Here is a 22139-nt window from a genome sequence, read left to right on the forward strand (position 1 = left end):
TGCATAAAGCAGAGAATCCCGCCCATGCACAGAAGCATCGGGACCTTTTGCTGGCGGGAAGAAAGGTCCAGAAAAGTCTGATCGTCAGCCTCTTCCTTTTTTAAATAGTTTATTAAAATTTCTAGAGTAGAATGACTTCTTGTTTTAGGGCCGTGTGGCTGATACATGAATTGGTTCTACTAAATGTATGCTGCGTTTTTTTACACAGGCAGCCCAATTCTGATCTTTTGCCCATTATTGGCAAAATATCTGATCTTAATGGTCTAAAAGACCAATAAGTGGCAGAAGATCGGAATTCAGCTTCCTGTGTAAACGCAGCCGTAGACTCCCCAAAGCTGAATCAGTTATAGAACATTGTAAATATTGTTGCTTTGCAGGTAATGTATTATGTTCATAATGTGCTTTTAGAAAACTATAACTGCAAAATGAAATGAATCTCTTTGTCATGTGTTTTGTCAGACTCCTATAGGGGTATAATCCAAACCAGGATTCATTAGTTAGCCAGCTAACTTTGATAAACAACCAGAAGTAACTATTGATTTTCCGGATTCATTAAGAAAGCTAAACCTAGATGTGTTTTTGGTTGTTGAGTCATTACACCATGCCCATCTTTCCAAAAAAAAAAAACGGAATATTTAAGCAAGCTAGCCAACTCATTGATCGTGCTTTTTGTAGTACTAGCATGCTCCTCAGGTCAGCATTGAAACCAACTAGACAGTTGCAATACAAAGTGCAGAATTTATTCAAGTCATTCGTCCCCAAACAGGCGACTGTTGTTTATTGTCGCTGTCAAATGTGCCTTTACAATACTGGCCTCTTGGTACTTGTCTATGAATACATCACCGGAAATGATATTACAGGCCTGTTCATATTGTACATGGGGGATAGAGGAGGTCTATATATAATAGAAAGTCAGTGGCTTGACAGTTGGCACTGGGGGGGGGGGGGGTAGAGTCAACGTCAACACGGATGTGAAACTTTCTGAACATTGCAGATAGAAATATAATTATTTGAACCGACACGATTCCCTAGTATGAAGTCAACCGAAGTTCCTCCTTGATAAAAAATGGTTATTCTATTATTGTTCTAGTCTACATGAGACACCGTAATCGGTTCTAAACATTACACTTCTATCTGAACATCCTGTAAATCCGCCTGAGAAAACAAGCTCTGTTGGTTATCTAGCCATAGTGTGAGTCTCCCGTAGAAACACTTTGTTCCACAGAGATCCGTCTCATGCCTAAAGGTTGTGTCTTAATATTCTAAAGTGGCTTCCTTCCTTGTCTCTTTCCCACCTTGACTACTGTCCTTAGACTGTTTAAAAGCTACTGACAGGTGAAACCACTTGGTCTCAATCATTCACCTGTTGAGACCTTTCTGACCAGTGGTCATGAAGGAAGGAGACTAGGAGAGGAGGCTGTTTTAGACTATTGGGACATGACCCTTGCAGGGTTTCAGGTAAAGAGTTCTGCATAGTCCACACCACTAGGCCTCTGGCCACATGGCTGGAGCAGCTGCTCCCCTCCTGACATGGTGATTGGCTCCCCCTAGTGACAGAAGAAAATGCAAAGCGTCATTATTCTGCTCCACTTCAACAGTTCACGTGAATACATAACAAGGTGCATTACAGTCTCAACATACCACCCACAGTAAATCCTGTATTATTTAAATTTTAGTCATTTAGCACATGCCTATCCAGAGCGACTTATAAGTGCATTCAACTACAGTAGGCATTCAACTACAGTAGGCAAAACCACCAAATATCACAACCATTGCCAGTAAAACCCTCAAAGCTACCCTAAACAACCCCCAAATACATTTTTTTTTTTAAAGCACAAAATAAGGGCTCTAGATGTGCCACTACCTCGTGGAACTCCACAAGCTCTGCCAACGAGGTGAATCTGATCTGGTGTCCCAGCAGCATGTAGCAGCCCTCTGTAGCGTCAACGAGGAAGTGTTTAAACTCCTCTTTGCATCGATAAGACAGGACGTATCCCAGAATCCTTTCGCTGACCCGCACCAGAAAGTGCCCGGGTTCCCCCTCGCTCAGTAAGTCCTCGGCTTCCTGCCGCGAAATGATGCCTTGGTGGTAAAAGTAATGGTGGGTCAGTTATTAAGTATTGCCAAGTCAGAATGACACCCTGAAGTGACATATTAAGGATGGATAGCTGAAGACCACATACATGTACATGTTTTACTCTCCAGAAAACTACCTGTAGCCCTGAGATACTTGTGGAGATCTGACAGGATTTAATAGGTTTAAGCAATATGACAATAGCTCCACTTGGCCTTCTGATAGGCCAGGTTCTAATTCCTCCATATTGCAACCCAGTCAGAGCTACACAAGTGCATCTAGGGAGTAGGGAAAAGGGGGTGTTTCTGGACAGGGCCGTTGCTTCCGTTCAACATGAGAAACCTGGCTGGGGTGTATTCATTAGTCGCATACCGCAACGAAAACAAGAGTTTCTATTGGACACATTGAGGTCAGTCCCTCCCTGTTTCGTTCCATTTGGTTCCAAGTGAATACACCTCTGATCATACCTACTGCCAGTCCTTTCAGATAAGTATTAAATATAGGAGAAGTCCCAGGGCAAGAGAGTTACTGATAAACCCGCTGTGTAGCAGCAGAATTTGCATAGGTGCCCAGCACCTACTATGTCAGGGGTAGCTAGGCAACCCTGGTCCTGGAGTGCTCAGCATGTACTTCACATTTTTGGAAGACCAAGTGTGTTGAATCTAGGCAATTCACTAAACAATTAGCTAAGTTAGTCAGGTCTGGTGCCTAGTTGGAATACTGCAGTACCTACGGCACTCCAGGAACAGGGTTACCTACTCCTGCACTATGTGGTTCAGTAAATTGATCAAACTTGGGTATTCTGTGGTATAATTAAGATATTACAAACAGTAGGAGGCATCAGACCTACTACTAACCAACTGTGCTGAGTGGCATGGAGACTGATGTGGTCTCTTCACACACACATACTGTAAATTACTTTCGGTCTAATGTAAACTAATTAAGATTTATTTGCATTTGTGGCTATTCGCATATGTTGTTTATTCTAGATGGAATCCTCTTGTTCAGTTAGAAACATTTCCGGTGCAACTTGGCCCCTTACCATGGAACCAAGACGCTATGCGACTCTGGTCCTTCTGGAAACCCGCTCGGAAAGGCAGCTGTTCCTCCTGGAACCATCTAATAATGTGCTCCCTGCTGGAGGTGGACAGTGTGCGTTGCACCCCTTGCTTCCTGTCAGGCAGCGACACAGAGAGAAAAAAAGTGGGTCAGGCAGTCAGCCAGCCAGTGAAAGGCATTCATGTGTTTAAGCTCTAGGGCTCAGTGTTTTTCTGCATGGCTTTGTCTGAAAGGGGAATCCCTAGACATCAGCTTTCAGTGAATGAGACAAACCATCACAAGCACGAGGATTGACGTGTACTTACAGGATGACTACTGCAAAAACTATTACCATATCACATTACCATATCAGGCTGGTGGAAAGATTTGGTTCACTAATACTAGTGTGAATATAGAGTGGATTTAACCAACTATTCAATAATATAACTATTATTGAATAGTTATATTATTGACCTTCAGACCTGCAAAGTCCTAAGTGGTAGTCACTAAGGGAAGGGGCTAGGGTTTTGGGCTGTGCCATAGCAGATGACTGGATACCATTGGGTTTCAGTGGGGTTGAGCCTAGTCCAGGGTGTATTAAGTGATGTCAAACATCCTTAACGGTGCAGATATAAATGTAATTAATAGAGCCAACATAACTGCAGAATGATGCTCTACTCCACATAACCAACAATAGTATTTATATCGGAATGTTCTAGAATGTTGGACCCTAGACCTCCTGAACAGCAGGGTTGGGGTCAACACCAGAAGTAAACTGACATTCCGATTCCAACAAATGCACACATTTCTCCAAGAATTGACATCCTGAATTTAAAAGGAATTGACCCCAACTCTGCTGAACAGGCCCTGTATTACTGTGAAGGCACAGGTCAGCTCACGGGTTAAGGGTGTCGCTGGTCACAGTAAGGTTCCTGGGTTTGGGTTTGGGCGGGAGGGCAGGTCTGTCCCCGCCGAAGGCCCTGGTGGCGGCAGCCACACGACCTCGCTCCAGAGCCTTGACCGATTGCCGCCGGTGGTCATCACGGGTCTGCTTGGCAATGGACCGTCGCCGCAGGTCAGCCGCTTTGGACTTCCGCACTGTGGAAAAACACAGAAGAATACAAAACACATACATGTAAACTCTCACACACACACACACACAAAATCCTACCTTCATGGTTCTTCATATATATGACGTTTGTTTTTGTTAAAATTAAGTGAAATAAATGAAAAACGAGAAAGTTAGATCTGCATAAACCCATTTGAACATGGCGCTATAAGGTTCTATCTGCAATCCAACCACAAGTCTGAACGAATACAGACGAACCAATCAGAACACATCTTTGCCATCTCCCTCCAAGCATGGTCTAGGCTAGTCTAGACCATACTTAGAGGGGGACGGCAAAGACCTTACTGTGATCAGCGACACCCTTAACCCATGAGCTGACCTGTGCCTTCACAGTAATACAGGGCCTGTTCAGCCAACAATAATGGCACGCAAGCAACAACAACAACTCTGTCAGAAATTGTAAAGTAAATGATGTTGCCACATCGTTGTTCAGTGATGACAGTCATTTGTATGATAATCATAATACATTTCATAACGTATTTGATGTGTTCTGACTATCTTGATAATAGTGCCACTCTAATCACTGACCACGTTTACATGCACACCAATATCCCATTATTATTCGGGATACTCAAGTATACAGTTTTTGAGTTAATGCATATAAATAAAACATCATATCCTGTTTACAATAACCCGAAAAAGCTTGTATCCCGGTTATGAGAATCCCGGATAAGATGCCTGGGATATGCTGATGTAAGATGGGATACTGTGGCATGTCAACATCTTATCCCATTTACTGTTGGTTTTTTAATGGTCTGTGCATGCTCAGTTTCACAAATCACTTCATAAAAGCAGGCTACCTGCACAGTTCCATCCACCATAATAATTTAGCCTACTATAATTTATTTACTTTCACCTCTAATTTAGACAAGTTCCTGCTTATAATTTCCTACATTTGGTAGGCCATATTATAATTTCTGACATAGTAAGAAACATGCAGCTTCTCTTCTGTCATACCTTGTTGCCCCAGAATATATATATTTTTCTCCCCAATTTCGTGATATCCAATTGGTAGTTACAGTCTTGTCCCATAGCTGCGACTCCAGTACGGACTCGGGAGAGGCGAAGGTCGAGAGCCGTGCGTCCTCCGAAACACAACCCAACCAAGCCGCACTGCTTCTTGACACAATGACCACTTAACCTGGAAGCCAGCTGCACCAATGTGTCGGAGGAAACACTGTGCACCTGGCGAACCGTGTCAGCGTGCACTGCGCCCGGCCCACCACAGGAGTCACTAGTGCGCGGTGGGACAAGGACATCCCTGCCGGCCAAACCCTCCCCTAACCCGGACGACGCTGGGCCAATTGTGCGCAGCCCCATGGGTATCCCGGTCGCGGCAGAGCATGGACTCGAACCCAGAATCTCTAGTGGCACAGATAGCACTGCGATGCAGTGCCTTAGAACACTGCGCCACTCGGGAGGCCTGCCCCAGAAGACTAAATAAAGTAGTGCTCTTCAGAATAATGTCTTACATTGATAAAATGAATGTATTAATAATCTAGTTAACAGCGTGAAAGTTGTCTGTTTCGTTTAGGGACCGGGGAGAAAACGCAATAACTCCAAAACAGTGGAAAGACTGTCCCTGTGCAAAATGTCATCAGTTTGACCGGTTTTTAAATGAAAAGCTAAGAAAACGACGTAACACGTTTCTGATAAGACTTCAGTTTGTCTTGGGGGCATATTTTACATGGTTGAAATACCGTCTGCTTGCATAAGTGTCAAAGATAACATTACGTGCATATTCACATTTTCACTGCAAGAAATGCATAACCTAATTCTGCAGGAGTTAATATTAGATTACTCTACATCTGAGAGGTTATAGGCCTACGGTCAGTGTCCTTATTTCAGTTACTATTCCATTTAACCCATATACTTAAATGGGGAATATTCTGTTTATTCATGGTTACATGGATACTATTGAGCGCGCGACAGAGATAGAGATAGATGAATCTATCTCTATAGGTGCGTGTAAACAGCTTATCACAAATAAGACCTTAAGCGGGATATGAGCTCTTATCCGGAATACTATGCACATGTAAACGAGGTCATTTATATATTAAAAAACGTAACATGTCTAATTCCTTGGTGTCAGAACCTTATGGTTGAACCCAGATTGAACCTTATGGCTCTGAAACGTCAATCTACCACTGGACACACCTACTCATTCCAGGGTTTTTCTTTATTTTTACTATTTTCTACATTGTAGAATAATAGTGAAGACATCAAAACTATGAAATAACAGATATGGAATCATGTAGTAACCAAATAACTGTTAAACAAATCAAAATATATTTTATATTTGAGATTCTTCAAAGTAGCCACCCTTTGCCTTGATAACAGCTTTGCACACTCTTGGCATTCTCTCAACCACCTTCATGAGGTAGACACCTGGAATGCATTTCAATTAACAGGTGTGCCTTCTTAAAGTTAATTTGTGGAATTTCTTTCCTTCTTAATGCGTTTGAGCCAATCAGTTGTGTTGTGACAAGATAGGGGTGGTATACAGAAGATGGTCTTTTACCAAATAGGGCTAAGTCCATATTATGGCAAGAACAGCTCAAATAAGCAAAGAGAAACGACAGTCCATCATTACTTTAAGACATGAAGGTCAGTCAATATGGAACATTTCAAGAACTTTGAAAGTTTCTTCAAATGCAGTCGCAAAAACCATCAAGCGCTATGATGAAACTGGCTCTCACGAGGACCGCCACAGGAAAGGAAGACCCAGAGTTACCTCTGCTGCAGAGGATAAATTCATTAGAGTTAACTGCACCTCAGATTGCAGCCCAAATAAATGCTTCACAGAGTTCAAGTAACAGACACATCAACTGTTCAGAGGAGACTCCGTGAATCAGGCCTTCATAGTTGAATTGCTGCAAAGAAACCACTACTAAAGGACACCAATAATAAGAAGAGACTTGCTTGGGCCAAGAAACACGAGCAATGGACAGACATGTGGAAATCTATCATTTTGTCCTTTCCTTTGAGATTTTTGGTTCCAACCGCCGTGTCTTTGTGAGACGCAGAGCGTCTACTCAATATCTCAGAACAGATATAACCTTAGTCCCAAGGTCACGATTTGTCTGGTTACCCTACTGAATGTAAACAAACTGTTTCACAAGGCCAAGAAACAGTCATCTGTGTAATGATCAACTGGTGTGCCCTATATAGCTCTATCCAGAGGCCCAAGGGGGTTTCCTGCCTTCCATACATTCTATTTTAACACATTTATGATAAGTGTTAAAGCAGCAGAAAAGGTTTTTCACATTCAGAGAGGCAACAGTGGAACACTGGTGTACATTTCAGACTAAGCACAAGACAAACATTATATGTCCACACTTTGGCAGAAACTGAATTTTAAAAAAACATACAAAGTAGCATGATTATTTATACTGTTAATCAGTGCAACTGAAGGTCAGCTATAATCTTTGTCAAACAGGAAGGTTAATTATTAACTTGTGTGTTGGAACTATATTCATTATACTTGGGAGTTTGCCATGGAGGAAATCATCATCATGATGTACGTTTGTCCAATTTAACATTAATACAATACTTCCTATTTATACAATCTAGATGTTCAGGTCGGTGGTAAACTATAGGACTGCGTCCCCCAGATATGTCTTCAACACGAAATCAAAACGTTTTCCAATGAGGTCAACATATTTGTGCAGCCATTCTGAGATCACGTTGAGTGTTCTAAAATTAGCGCCAACGAAGAATGGCAAGTAACACTCATCACCCCAAGCCATGCTAAGGATCTGGCTGAGGACCGACGGTTTCCAAGGATATCAGGAATTTATATTCACATTCTGGGCTTGTCCAATAGATGGGTTAGCTGACGATGTCATGAAAGCGATGCTTCAAATCAGGCAGAAGTCTGTCAGTTGTTATTCTGGATGGCCAGATATAACTACCAACAATGACAAGAAACTACCATGTGGGGAATCGTAGGTGACTCGTTTCAGTTCGTTTCTTGTTCTTGATACCATGGCTTGTTTTGAGGCATTTTGACCCATTTCATGGCAATGCTAATATGTCTAAAATTCATTAGCTAACCAACAACTGTAACGATGAAATTGAGAGACAACAAGTGCTCATTGTGCAAATGGATGTTTTCAAACAACATATTGGAGACTAAATATAGTTGACATGTTTTCAACATTCTAAGCCAACCCTGTCCGTTTAGCCCCATAGTTGCACCCGTGTCGGTTTAGTTGCTGAACAACCAACCAGTCTATAAGAAACACCGGTTTTAATGGCAATCTTCTGAGATGTGAAGCTCGACTACAGAAATGACGACGTAGAATCCGTATGCTTCAGAGTTTCTCCAGTGTGTGTGTGTGTGTGTGTTTACATGAATCTTGCCAGTGTTGGTCGTTTCTCTCCTCTCTGACCTCCCTCAAGTCCATGTAGATCTCTTGCTTTCTCTTCTGCTCCACTCTTTGCACCTCCTCCTCAGCCCTCCTCCTCTCCTCCGCCTCTCTTTTCTGAGAGAAACAGGGGGAAGGAGAGAAAGAAATGTCACCATTGAACAGCAGTGGCTAAACAAATAGAAAGACTGTGGAATTGAACCAGGGTCATGTTCATTAGAGCACACCTGGCAAAAAGTTCAAACATTTTTTTCCTCCTCCAGAGTTTTACCTGCAGTAAATCAAGTCAATTTCAAACACTGTATAAAGACAGTGATGCTATGAGCTCAAACAAATGTATTTAATCATTGTTTTGAACTGGCCTATATGGGGAAGTATGAAACAACTGACTGTTTAGGAAGGACATTGTTCTAAAAGTTGGTCAAATAACTGGACGGTCAACGATAACTGGAAAGCGATTATATGTGTTGTTTAGCTAACGTGTTATGGTCACGAGGATGTGGGCAAACAATACCATTGATGAAACATTGAGTAGTTCCTGTAAGTTGACAAAATGAGCTTTCAACACCTATTGTGAGGCTAATTGTTTTATATCAATGCATCATCAACTTCCTTGTTTACATAACTTAAACACTCATTATACTGTGACAATATTATAGAATGACATTTTAAATCAATGGGCTAATACTTAACCATATAACCTGTCAAACTGTACTTATGATCAAAACACTTGATGCCATGACTGATGCCATGACCTTAGAATAATTGTTCAACTGTCTAAGATTTAAGGCAAGAGTCCCTGGAGAGCTAGAGTACTGGGATTGCAGGCTTTTGATCCAGCCAAGCACAAAAATAAGTAATGCAACAAATCAGACTTGATGAGCTGGGCTGGAACCATAGAGATAGAGGACTCTAGTGCCCAAAAGCCTGTTTTAGCATGGGTAGCGCTATTGCGTCTTTCACCATTTTGGATGTATGTGTGAATTGTTAGTATTAGAGACACCCAACATGGCTCGGGGATTCGAACTCCAGGGTTGACGTTGACAATGTCTGACCCTGGTCATGACCACACTCCCTGAGGGTGTCTCAGGGGTGAAAAGACACAACAAAAAATACACAAAGAAACGAGTGACCTTTCAGTTACTGGCCCAATGATCTAACCGCTAGGCTATCTACCGCCCGTGTAGTCAACTGGATGTCCTATGGGTTAAGGAAGGATCACATAATTCCATCCAGGTCATCAGGAGGGATCAGCCAATGAATTAACTAGTGAGCAAACATGCCATAAAGGTAGGTGGCAGTAAATCACCAACCTTGCTTTTATACCTGTTCAAACAACACACTTGAGGTGGCAGTATGCACCCTTTGTTTGTTTGCCAACGCAGAAGTAATAGAAAAACTAAATGGACTACTTCAAAATGGAGATTGCCTCAATGGCGCTGCCCATGGTCTCACAGACGCCATAATGGGACAGATACAATGTCTATCTAAGTCTATGGCTGGAAGAAAAGTCTGGACTACCTGTAACTCTCTAAATAAACTGTGGCATGTGAATTAGTGTTTTTTCAAAATTATGGGCTGGGGGGCCTTCATGATGGGCTAGGGGGGGCCTTCATGATGGGCAAGGGGGGGCCTTCATGATGGGCTAGGGGGGGCCTTCATGATGGGCTAGGGGGGGCCTTCATGATGGGCTAGGGGGGGCCTACATGATGGGCTAGGGGGGGCCTACATGATGGGCTAGGGGGGGCCTACATGATGGGCTAGGGGGGGCCTTCATGATGGGCTAGGGGGGGGCCTTCATGATGGGCTAGGGGGGGGCCTTCATGATGGGCTAGGGGGGGGCCTTCATGATGGGCTAGGGGGGGGCCTTCATGATGGGCTAGGGGGGGGCCTTCATGATGGGCTAGGGGGGGGCCTTCATGATGGGCTAGGGGGGGGCCTTCATGATGGGCTAGGGGGGGGCCTTCATGATGGGCTAGGGGGGGGCCTTCATGATGGGCTAGGGGGGGGCCTTCATGATGGGCTAGGGGGGGGCCTTCATGATGGGCTAGGGGGGGGCCTTCATGATGGGCTAGGGGGGGGCCTTCATGATGGGCTAGGGGGGGGCCTTCATGATGGGCTAGGGGGGGGCCTTCATGATGGGCTAGGGGGGGGCCTTCATGATGGGCTAGGGGGGGGCCTTCATGATGGGCTAGGGGGGGGCCTTCATGATGGGCTAGGGGGGGGCCTTCATGATGGGCTAGGGGGGGGCCTTCATGATGGGCTAGGGGGGGGCCTTCATGATGGGCTAGGGGGGGGCCTTCATGATGGGCTAGGGGGGGGCCTTCATGATGGGCTAGGGGGGGGCCTTCATGATGGGCTAGGGGGGGGCCTTCATGATGGGCTAGGGGGGGGCCTTCATGATGGGCTAGGGGGGGGCCTTCATGATGGGCTAGGGGGGGGCCTTCATGATGGGCTAGGGGGGGGCCTTCATGATGGGCTAGGGGGGGGCCTTCATGATGGGCTAGGGGGGGGCCTTCATGATGGGCTAGGGGGGGGCCTTCATGATGGGCTAGGGGGGGGCCTTCATGATGGGCTAGGGGGGGGCCTTCATGATGGGCTAGGGGGGGGCCTTCATGATGGGCTAGGGGGGGGCCTTCATGATGGGCTAGGGGGGGGCCTTCATGATGGGCTAGGGGGGGGCCTTCATGATGGGCTAGGGGGGGGCCTTCATGATGGGCTAGGGGGGGGCCTTCATGATGGGCTAGGGGGGGGCCTTCATGATGGGCTAGGGGGGGGCCTTCATGATGGGCTAGGGGGGGGCCTTCATGATGGGCTAGGGGGGGGCCTTCATGATGGGCTAGGGGGGGGGCCTTCATGATGGGCTAGGGGGGGGCCTTCATGATGGGCTAGGGGGGGGGCCTTCATGATGGGCTAGGGGGGGGCCTTCATGATGGGCTAGGGGGGGGCCTTCATCTCCACCTCCTGTTGGCTCTGCTCCTGAGCTGCAGCCCGTCGCTCCACCTCCTGTCGCTCCACCTCCTGTCGCTCCACCTCCTGTCTCTCCACCTCCTGTCTCTCCACCTCCTGTCTCTCCACCTCCTCTTTCCACGACTGCAGCTCAGAGTCCATCAACACGCTGGAGAACCTCTTGACCAGCTCCGCCTCCTTTTTCGCCCTACACACACACACACACAGGGATTGACTGAGTGAGAACACACACGAGCACCTGTAGATCTTTACCTGTCCACTGATTTTATAAAGCTTTCCCTAAAATCTAAATACCTTCCACCTCCCCAAATAGTCCCATGGCCCCTCCAATGACAGTCCACAATCCCCTACCTCGAGGCACGGATAGAAAAAAAGAGCTACAGACATGTCCTATCCATACAGGCACATGGCAACTACTATGAGGAAAACAAACAGGAAAACGCTGCACATGCTCCCAGGTGATTTAATTATAACATTTCAACCCTTCATCAGGCATCCATGGAGGTCTTCATCAGGCATCCACAGAGCCTGGGAGCATCCACCGAGGCTGGGATCATCCACGGAGCCTGGGAGCATCCACGGAGCATCCACGGAGCCTGGGAGCATCCACAGAGCATCCACGGAGCCTGGGAGCATCCACAGAGCATCCACGGAGCCTGGGAGCATCCACAGAGCATCCACGGAGCCTGGGAGCATCCACAGAGCATCCACGGAGCCCGGGAGCATCCACGGAGCCCGGGAGCATGAGTATCCACGGAGCATGAGTATCCACGGAGCATGAGTATCCACGGAGCCTGGAAGCCTGAGCAGCAGTGTGCAGCATTCACCTTTTTATTTACAATGAATTCACCTACACCTCCAGCAAAAATTACCTCGATGTGCGTATGTTCTTCAGATTTTTTAACTACTATGAGGACACACCCCTAACACCACGCAGATTGACGTTTATTGGGGTGAGGCTTGTCCTGGAGGCAGAACTGAGCGATTTCAACTAGATGGGCCAGCTGCTGAGTCAAATTGGCTACATTGTAAAAATGTATGAAAACAAAAATGAGCTTTTTGGTCTTCATCTAATGTTAGGCATTAGGGTTAGCAGTGCGTTTAAGGTTAAAAATCTGATTTAGAAAATCTGCTAGTTACCACTGCAGGGCTGCCTCCAGAACAACATTCATGATGAATAAAAGCTAACCTGCTGAGGACTCAACAATAGAAGGTCTGAGGAGTGGAATGTTTTGACACATAAGCAAAGTCCAGATCAGGATGGCAACAGCCAACATGCAGGCACTGAGGACCAAGTTGTAATTTAAATGCTTGCCTGTAACTTTTTACAGCGATTTCACAGATCTCCAGTTAGGATTTGGCCCAGAATTATCAAGAATTATCAAATCACATTCATTTAAAATGGAGAATGTGGATGTTAGAGAACACAAAACAGGATTCTGTGATAGACTGTCTGGAACAAAGTCGTTACTTTAGGTTTAAATTTAGAAACCACTTAGTAAGAGAACTCAAGCATCCACAAGTACAGAACAGTGGGGTGTGAGACAGCATGTTCTCAAATGGAATTCTATTATATAACCCATATGGGCGGTTAAGTAAGGCTTTTGTCTGACCAGCCTTAGAGAAGAATTTGAAACGTCAGAATGAAGTGAATTTAGTAGAATGTTCAACAACAATGTTCACACATACAGATGGTAGAATGAGAAATGGCAAAGGTGCATGAAGATAGAGGAATTCATACAGGACATCATTGTTTTAGCACTATCCACAGAGTTCTTAAAGAACGGCGTGAGACATGGTTCAATGTGACAGTAAATCATCACAATCTATTTTTGTAAAAAAAAATATATAAAAAAATGTCCACCATCTTGGAGCTTTGATACAAGAAAAGAGTAACGGAGAGCAATGAGCAATATGGCCAACTGAGCAATAAAAGGCATTTGTACATGGTGGCCGCCATCTTTATGCACCTTCTCCATTGGAAGACGGGCATTTTGTAATGGCTGGAATCGAACAAATGGATAGGTTTTAAACACATAGCGCTGCATTCATTCCATTACGACGAGCACCTCTGACTTAGTGACACCAGCCACCTGCTCACAGCATCTTTTATTTATTACTTATCTCACTTACTTTTTCTTAACTTAAAGCATTTGTTGTTTAAAGGCTTGTAAGTAAGCATGTCACTGTAAGGTCTACTACACCTGTTGTATTTGGCACATGTGACAAATACCATTTGATTTTGATCTTTAACTAATCAGTGGTGGTGATGACACATTGTTTCCTGCCCACACAAGTTACCATCTCTTCTGATTACAGGTTAATTTGGGGTTATACATACCTGTGGCTCAACCAAACCCTTACAGCAGCCAGTTATCATTATCACCACCCTAACAGGGAAACATGACTAAGAAGTCAAACTCCCCCACAGTGTTGAATGACTTGTAGTTGTGGGAACAACGTCATAGGCAACACTATCATGGTTAAGTGCAGCTCACAACACAGGCAGTGCCTGACTCAATAAAATGAGAGGTTTAGTTGAAGACATTTTTAACTAGGGCTTCCTGGCTGGGAAGGGTGATGTCTAGATTAAACCCAACTATAGCCCTGTGGGTATTACCGACAGCCAGAGAATCTGTGCAGAACCTACCTTACAGGTCATTTTGTGTTGGCTGGTGTGATAAGCCACAAATAGACCATAGACACACACTTCGCCTACATCAACCACTGCATCCCATTACAGGGTCTGTAGTAAATTAAGTAAGTTTATTTGCCACTGTTCAAGACAACACGCTTAACCACCTGACATCTTCCTGTCAGAAAGCGGTGTTATTGATTGCTATGACAACCATGTCTGTCTCCATAGAAGGTGTTCTATTTAAAGAGTAAAGAGTCAAATATGTGGCTAATGACCTGACAGTCAGGTCTCTCTCTGCTTTGACTGACATCTTTAACATGTTTGCCAATGACAGAGGGCGTTTGGCACGACAACAACAAAGGAGAGGGATAAAGCAAACACGTTGCACTGCTAAAAAATGTACGGCATGTGATGATGTAATTTCCTCCCACCTGAGCGCCTCAGCCTCTCTCTGGGCCTGGCGGGCCGCCCTCTGGGCTATGATGTCATCACAGATCTGCTCGTAGGACTGGTCGGCAGGGTGGTCCCCCATCACCCACACCCATATGTCACTATCCATCCCCGCCAGCCACTGTACACTCTTCACAGAGGCTGATGCACAAAATGCACACACACACAGACGTGCACCACAGACACACAAACACACAGCACAGCCAGTTAGAAAAATACTGTGCTCATTAATCCTAGCATAATATTACTCAATTCATTTTCCACAGTGCAACACAGTTGTAAAACACTGCTGCAGTTGCACTACTTTAACAGGAGTGAATCGTACTCTCCATCACTACATCTGAACGCAACGTTTCAGTGGAGATCCCGATATGTCCTTTAGTCTCCAGTTTGGCATATAACTAGCTGGGTTTCTCAACTCCACGGTATGTACGTCTCGGTGGAGTTGGGTTGCAACGACTGTGGGCGGAGTTCCTCGGACTACATCAAGTCGCTGTCAGTGGATACGAGGAAACAATCGGTGGTTTTATAAAAAAGTATGGATTTAAGGGTAAGGGTTTCAGAATTTACATTTTCAGAAGTATCGACAGCGGCTCGATGTAGTTGGAGATCCAACCCACACACACACACACACACACACACACACACACACTGATGTGATGAACATCGTGGCGTTGAGAATAACTCAGCTAGCATATAGAAAAACAGAAACATCCCAGGAGACCAACAGTAAATTTGCTTTTCACAGAGAGAAGCATGGAAAATATCCAAAATGGCACCTAATTCCCCCATAGGGCTCTGGTCAAAAGTAGTGCACTATTTTTTTTTTTTTAACCTTTATTTAACTAGGCAAGTCAGTTAAGACCAAATTCTTATTTACAATGACGGCCTAGGAACAGTGGGTTAACTGCCTTGTTCAGGAGCAGAAGAACAGATTTTGACCTTGTCAGCTCGGGGATTCGATCTTGCAACCTTTTCGGTTACTAGTCCAACGCTCTAACCACTAGGCTTTCTGCCGCTACAGAGTAGTAGTACACTATACAGAGTAGTAATACACTAGAAAGTGGATAGGGTCAAATCAAATCAAACCAACATAGGGTGCCATGAGGGACACACACAACCCTTCATTGTCAGTGTTGACGGCTCAGTGATACCTTTCTTGGGTTTCTTCAGAGTGGCATCCTCCTTCTCCAGTCGAGCCTCTCTATCCTTCCAGCGTCGAACCTGTTCTTCACGCATCTTAATGAACAACACCTGCTTCTGCTCTTCGCTCAGCTCAGCCAGGAGCTCAGGTGATATGAACATGTCCGTCAAAATCTGCTGGAGCATCGTAGAGCTGTAATGTCTCACCAACAGTATCCAGAGAGAACTTTAGTATTAGCAGAGAACACCTGGTGTTGGTTGGATGTTGGGAGTTTCTCAGTTGAAATATCGAGTTGTTAATCCTCTAATGAAGACTGGTCCATGCCTGTACTCACTCTCTGAATTCCCACTGAAAGAAACAGAAATGTCCATAAGAAATGGCTGCTTTGACCATAACTGTGCATCAGAGTACCTGCTGCCTTCTCCACACATTTTCTATTGGTATAGCCAGTACAGTGCCTGATAGGTTTGTTCACACCACAGGTCAGATGTTGCAACTGGTGTACACACACACACACACACACACACATATATATATATATATATATAAAAGAGTATGTAGGAAGACAATAGTCCAGTCTCCGAACTCTCACATTCTCAATCTACTGTGATTCGTGCTTAATAAGCATGGCAGAAACGGTATACTATAACACAGCATCGTGATGTCGTGGTGAGATAGCAGCCTATTATGGCTCCGAAGTGTGGCCAACTGTATGCAAACAACTAAAGTTGGCTGCGGGACATAGGGATTTGCCATGCGAAATTAATTTGAAATACAGTGATTGGAAAACTCGTCAAATCCATTGAATTGCATGTCGACTGTGAAGACATGGCTGTCATTTTGATTTTCAAATAGTAATAGTAGTAGGATACAGCGGAGTTCACTACAACCTGCCCATTTAACTACCGGTATCAGAGCACACCTGTAAAACATGTTTTACTTAAGTACAGAAACGTTACTCCACAGACCTACAACAGCTAGAATCGGGACGTTAAAAGGAAGATACAAAAAAAAGTAACTTATGTCCATAATCAACTATGACTAGGCACATTCACAATGGATGATAATGCTGGCAGTAAATGATAACGCCGACCATTTGCAGTGTTGTAATATTTGTACTATCACTGGATATTGAAATGGTAAACAAAAATACGTTCCATATATTTAATTATTGAGTTCATCCAAATGTACTTACCGCTATGGTATATATCCTGAAAGTGGAAATCCCAGCCGATACGTGGGAAGTGGACGCCTTTAAAAAAATAACTTGTTTACAAGATGTCCCATGGGAATGTTCGGCATGAGTCACACTATGGGGCGATGGTCACGCCTGCAAATGTATATATTTTTCTGTAGCCTACTATTTAGCGGTATTTCGCAGGTTTAACGACAATGACAAATGTTCCGTTACAGGTACCGTTTTCCGTAGGTTACTTATTTCCTAAATGAAGGACAAAAAGTGCCAACAAGTTTCGCAAGAAAAAAACACTCCCTTATGCAAATGTTAATGTTTGTCCATCCCACTCACTGTTATTGCAGGTAGACTACTGCAGCGTTCAGAACAACTGGAAACTCGGAAATCTCTGCCTTCCGACTTCAGTGCGTTCAAGACAACTGGGAATTCGGCAAAAAAACTAGCTCCGACTGGGAAAGTCGTTTTGAAATGTCATTCAACTCGGAATTCCAATTCGAAAACTCGGGCATCTTTCTGGAGTTTCTACTTTCCGACGTGAGGATCACTCACGTCATGATTTGACCTAGTTTTTTTACCGAGTTCCCAGTTGTCTTGAAAGCGCCATAATCTTGGCTAAAACAGAACTAAAGTCTCGCGTAATTGGTCAGATGCTTCTTTACTAGTCTGTCCCAATAGTATCCAGCTGCAGCCCAGCAGCAGCCTGAGACCCCTTTATTTCCTCCTTTCCTAGCTTCCTTTCCTTCTTTCTTAACTTTCTTTCCTTCTTCCTTTCCTTTCCTCTCTATTGGTTGTGGTTAATTCCTACCACATACACGTGAACTCCTCCTTTCCATTCCTAGATTCCTTTCCTCGTTTCCCAGCTTCCTTTCCTTCCCTACCTCCAAATCCTCTCCTCTATCCTATCTCACTTTCCTTATCTCCTTTTCTTTCCTACCTCCTTTCCACCTTTCCTAGCTCCCTCCCTTGCTTCCTTTTCTTTCTTAATTTTCTTTCCTAGATTCCTTTCCTGACTCCCTTTCCTTTCCTCCTTTCCTAGCTCCATTTATTTTCCTCCTTTCCCAGCTTCCTTTCCCTGCCTTCCTTTCCTCTTTCCCTATCTCCCTTTCCTTAACTAGGAGCTAGGAAAGAAGGAAAGGAAAAGGATTGAGGAAAGAAGTATGTGGTAAGGATTAACCACGGCCAGTAGAGAGGAAAGGAAGAAGGAAAGTAAGTTAGAAAAGGAAGCTGGGAAATGAGGAAAGGAAAGGGTGCGAGGAAAAAGAGGAAAGGAATTGAAGAAATTAAAGGAGGAGTTCGCATGTACAGTATGTGGTAAGGATAAAACACGGCCAGCAATAGTATATATAGTATATATAGTATATATAGGCAATAGTATTGTTTTTAGTGACAGGCTAGTTTTAGGGACAGGCTGTACCGGATGTATCTAGTCTGTCCAGGAGAGAGTACAGGGAGACTAACTTACTTCAGGTAAAAGTAATGCTATTCGGTAGGGGTCTAAATTGTGTGCAAATGATCAGTAGGCTAGAGACTAGTATGATATAAAAAATGGTCAGTGTTATGGCACATTTTCAGTGGCACGTAATAATGCAATGTGCGTATTGTGCTGACCAGAAAAAACTTGGCTAATAAAGTTATTTATGGAACTATATATTTTATCAACAACTTGTTTATAAAATAGGTGGAGAGCAGACGGACAGACAGACAAAAAGACAGACAGACAAAAAGATAGACAGACAGAAAAACAGACAGACATTGGCAAGATAGGGGCATTTCAACCATAAAATACATAAATAAATGTGAATGTACAAGTTTGAGTGCTTAATTTTGAGTATGATGCTTGCAGTAATAGAAGACAGGTAACTGAAGCGAGTAGGCCTATTGTTTCCTGGGAGCAGCGGTAATGCTGCCGGCTACAGTAGATACAATGTTATCTATGTTATCTATATGTGTTATCTATGTTATCTATATCAACATACCGAAGAGTACCATGTGATATTGTACCTGGAACAGTGGTTGCTGTGGAATAACTAGTTTGCACGTTAGTGGTTATTATTATAATGGAGCTCAATGCTGTCTAGACAATATTGAGTGTCATGTGTTGCAACGTGGTCTCAGAGCATTTCATATTCTTCTGTATGTAAATCCAAGACACTCCATTTCGTATGATATGTTACGAATTCCAATTTGTTGTGGCTAACAACAAAATGCTAACATTAGCTCGCTCTAGGCGTTAGGTTAACGTGAGGAGTAAGGTTAAAGGGTAAGTTTAGGGTTGGGGCAGGGTTAGCTAAAAGGGTTAAGTTTAGGGTTAAGTGAAGGGTTAGCTAACATGCTATGTAGTTGCAAAGTAGCAAAAAAAGTAGTAAGTAGTTGCATAGTTGCTAATTAGCTAAAGTTGTCTGTAATGAGATTCGAACATGCAACTTTTGAGTTTGATAGACATTTGCATAATAAGTAACCTATCTTATGTAACCATACCAAACATAACATATCACACTAATTTGTGAGTTCCGGATTTACATTAACTATGTTACGTCGAGTCTATGAGACCAGTGTTGTAGATAGACAGGCTAAACTATAGTTTATGGCCTACTGTCAATTTCCCATCTTCCCGTCTATCATCTATCATCTATGCAGATGATTCTGCACTGTTGGTTTCCCACCAAGACAAACGTGGTTGAGAAACCCTCAGGGCTGTACATAAGACTTTTTGATGTTATCATTTTTTATTTTTTATTTTGTTTATTTAGTAAATATTTTCTTAACTCTATTTCTTCAGCTGCATTGTTGGTTAAGGGCTTGTAAGTAAGCATTCTCCGGTAAGGTTGTAGTCGGCGCATGTGACAAATAAAATTTGATTTGAGTTGAAGAGAAAACCTTGTCATGTTGTTTGTACACAAGATGGCGCTCTTGTTATATCTGTCTACACTTTCAGTTGAGGCCTAAAGAACTATAATCAAATGTTTTTGGTTACACTGAATTAAAGTGGGATGACCCGAGGAGGATTCAATTGTAATTCGATGTAGGATCTACTGTTATTATAATGTGTCAATGTTTTAACTGTATCTATCCTTTAACATTTCAATGCAAAAATCTGCAATACAATGCCATTTAATCTTTGGTGACTGTAAACCATAGACAATTCATTTATTTATATGACTGAAATCACTACAATACCTTTAACTTAATAACCTCTCTGCAGAGCACAAATTCATGCGTGCTAGGCAGGCTAAGCTATAGGTTATGGCCTACTGTCAATTTCCCGTCTTCCCGTCTATCGTCTATCATCTATGCAGATGATTCGGGCACTGTTGGATTCACACCAAGACAAAACATGTGGTTTATTTAAAAAAATATATATATTTCACCTTTATTTAACCAGGTAGGCTAGTTGAGAACAAGTTCTCATTTACAATTGCGACCTGGCCAAGATAAAGCAAAGCAGTGCGACACAAACAACAACACAGTTACACATGGAATAAACAAACATACAGTCAATAATACAATAGAAAAAGTCTATATACAATGTGTGCAAATGAGGTAGGATAAGGGAGGTAAGGCAATAAATAGGCCACAGTGGCGAAATAATTACAATATAGCAATTAAACACTGGAGTGATAGATGTGCAGAAGATGAGTGTGCAAGTAGAGATACTGGGATGCAAAGGAGCAAAATAAATAACAGTATGGGGATGAGGTAGTTGGATGGGCTATTTACAGATGGGCTATGTACAGGTGCAGTGATCGGTGAGCTGCTCTGACAGCTGGTGCTTAAAGCTAGTGAGGGAGATCTGAGTCTCCAGCTTCAGTGATTTTTGCAGTTCGTTCCAGTCATTGGCAGCAGAGTACTGGAAGGAAAGGCGGCCGAAGGAGGAATTGGCTTTGGGGGTGACCAGTAAAATATACCTGCTGGAGCGCTTGCTACGGGTGGGTGCTGCTATGGTGACCAGTGAGCTGAGATAAGGCGGGGATTTACCTAGCAGAGACTTGTAGATGACCTGGAGCCAGTGGGGTTGGCAACGAGTATGAAGTGAGGGCCAGCCAACGAGAGCATACAGGTCGCAGTGGTAGTTAGTGTATGGGGCTTTGGTGACAAAACGGATGGCACTGTGAAAGACTGCATCCAATTTGCTGAGTAGAGTGTTGGAGGCTATTTTGTAAATGACATAGCCAAAGTCAAGGATCAGTGCTCTCCACCAGTGATAGTTCTTAAGTCTTGGAGTGGTGCTCTCCACCAGTGATAGTTCTTAAGTCTTGGAGTGGTGCTCTCCACCAGTGATAGTTCTTAAGTCTTGGGGTGGTGCTCTCCACCAGTGATAGTTCTTAAGTCGTGCAGCGCTTTCCTTGAGTTGCGACAGCTCTCCAAGGTTCTGAAATCTGATCTTTGGCGCCATTTGATAGGCACATGAGAGAAGGTATATATATATATATTGAGTCTCCATTTTACCTGGGCCTTTCCCAGCTAGCCGACTACATATAGGATATCGACTCTACTTATTACTGTCGAGATATCTTGCATTGCTCTGCAAATGTATCTAGCGTTAGTCTACAAATGCGCAGGTGTATGATTTAGTATAAAGGTGAAACATTGTGAGCTGCGAGGTGTGTTGTCCGGTACTTCCTGATGTTGCGGTGCACGTTCAACCAGGGGTAAACAACGGACAAATGCGCAGTGCAACATCAGAAAATTGTGGTGGAAAACTGTGTTTTAAGACAGTAAGCATTTTCTCGCCGTCTTTTTCCACTGACAAACCATTCTATTGAGTTAAGGAGGAAACTGATGCCTTTGCAGCTTGAATGGAGGATGTTTTACATGCGAGCCGGTCAATGGGGGACACAAGTGTATTGCCGGCTGAATACATTAAAGTCGGACATAAGATGACAACCGACATAAAAGGAAAAGTAGCACCATGTTGCGGCCGGTTTGGCTACCAAACGGTCTGATCGCATGCCCTGTGTGCATGGTCACATACCATGCCCTGTGTGCATGGTCACATAGCATGCCCTGTGTGCATGGTCACGTAGCATGCCCTGTGTGCATGGTCACATAGCATGCCCTGTGTGCATGGTCACATACCATGCCCTGTGTGCATGGTCACATAGCATGCCCTGTGTGCATGGTCACATAGCAT

General features: G+C 43.9%; 1 protein-coding gene across 1 annotated transcript; it reads right to left on the bottom strand.

The window, feature by feature from the left end:
- Window positions 1-718: 718 nt before the first annotated feature.
- sh2d4a (SH2 domain containing 4A) lies at window positions 719-17301 on the bottom strand. Its single transcript, XM_038969983.1, has 9 exons — window positions 17009-17301; window positions 15824-16161; window positions 14651-14810; window positions 11573-11768; window positions 8596-8728; window positions 4012-4210; window positions 3117-3247; window positions 1865-2082; window positions 719-1547 (listed from the first exon to the last, which is right to left on the bottom strand). The coding sequence occupies exons 2-9, from the start codon at window positions 15996-15998 to the stop codon at window positions 1455-1457; spliced, it is 1305 nt and encodes a 434-aa protein (XP_038825911.1). The 5' UTR covers window positions 15999-16161; window positions 17009-17301; the 3' UTR covers window positions 719-1454.
- Between the last annotated feature and the right edge of the window lie 4838 nt (window positions 17302-22139).

The sequence above is a fragment of the Salvelinus namaycush genome, chromosome 31 (assembly GCF_016432855.1).
Source record: "Salvelinus namaycush isolate Seneca chromosome 31, SaNama_1.0, whole genome shotgun sequence".
Taxonomy (NCBI): domain Eukaryota; kingdom Metazoa; phylum Chordata; class Actinopteri; order Salmoniformes; family Salmonidae; genus Salvelinus; species Salvelinus namaycush.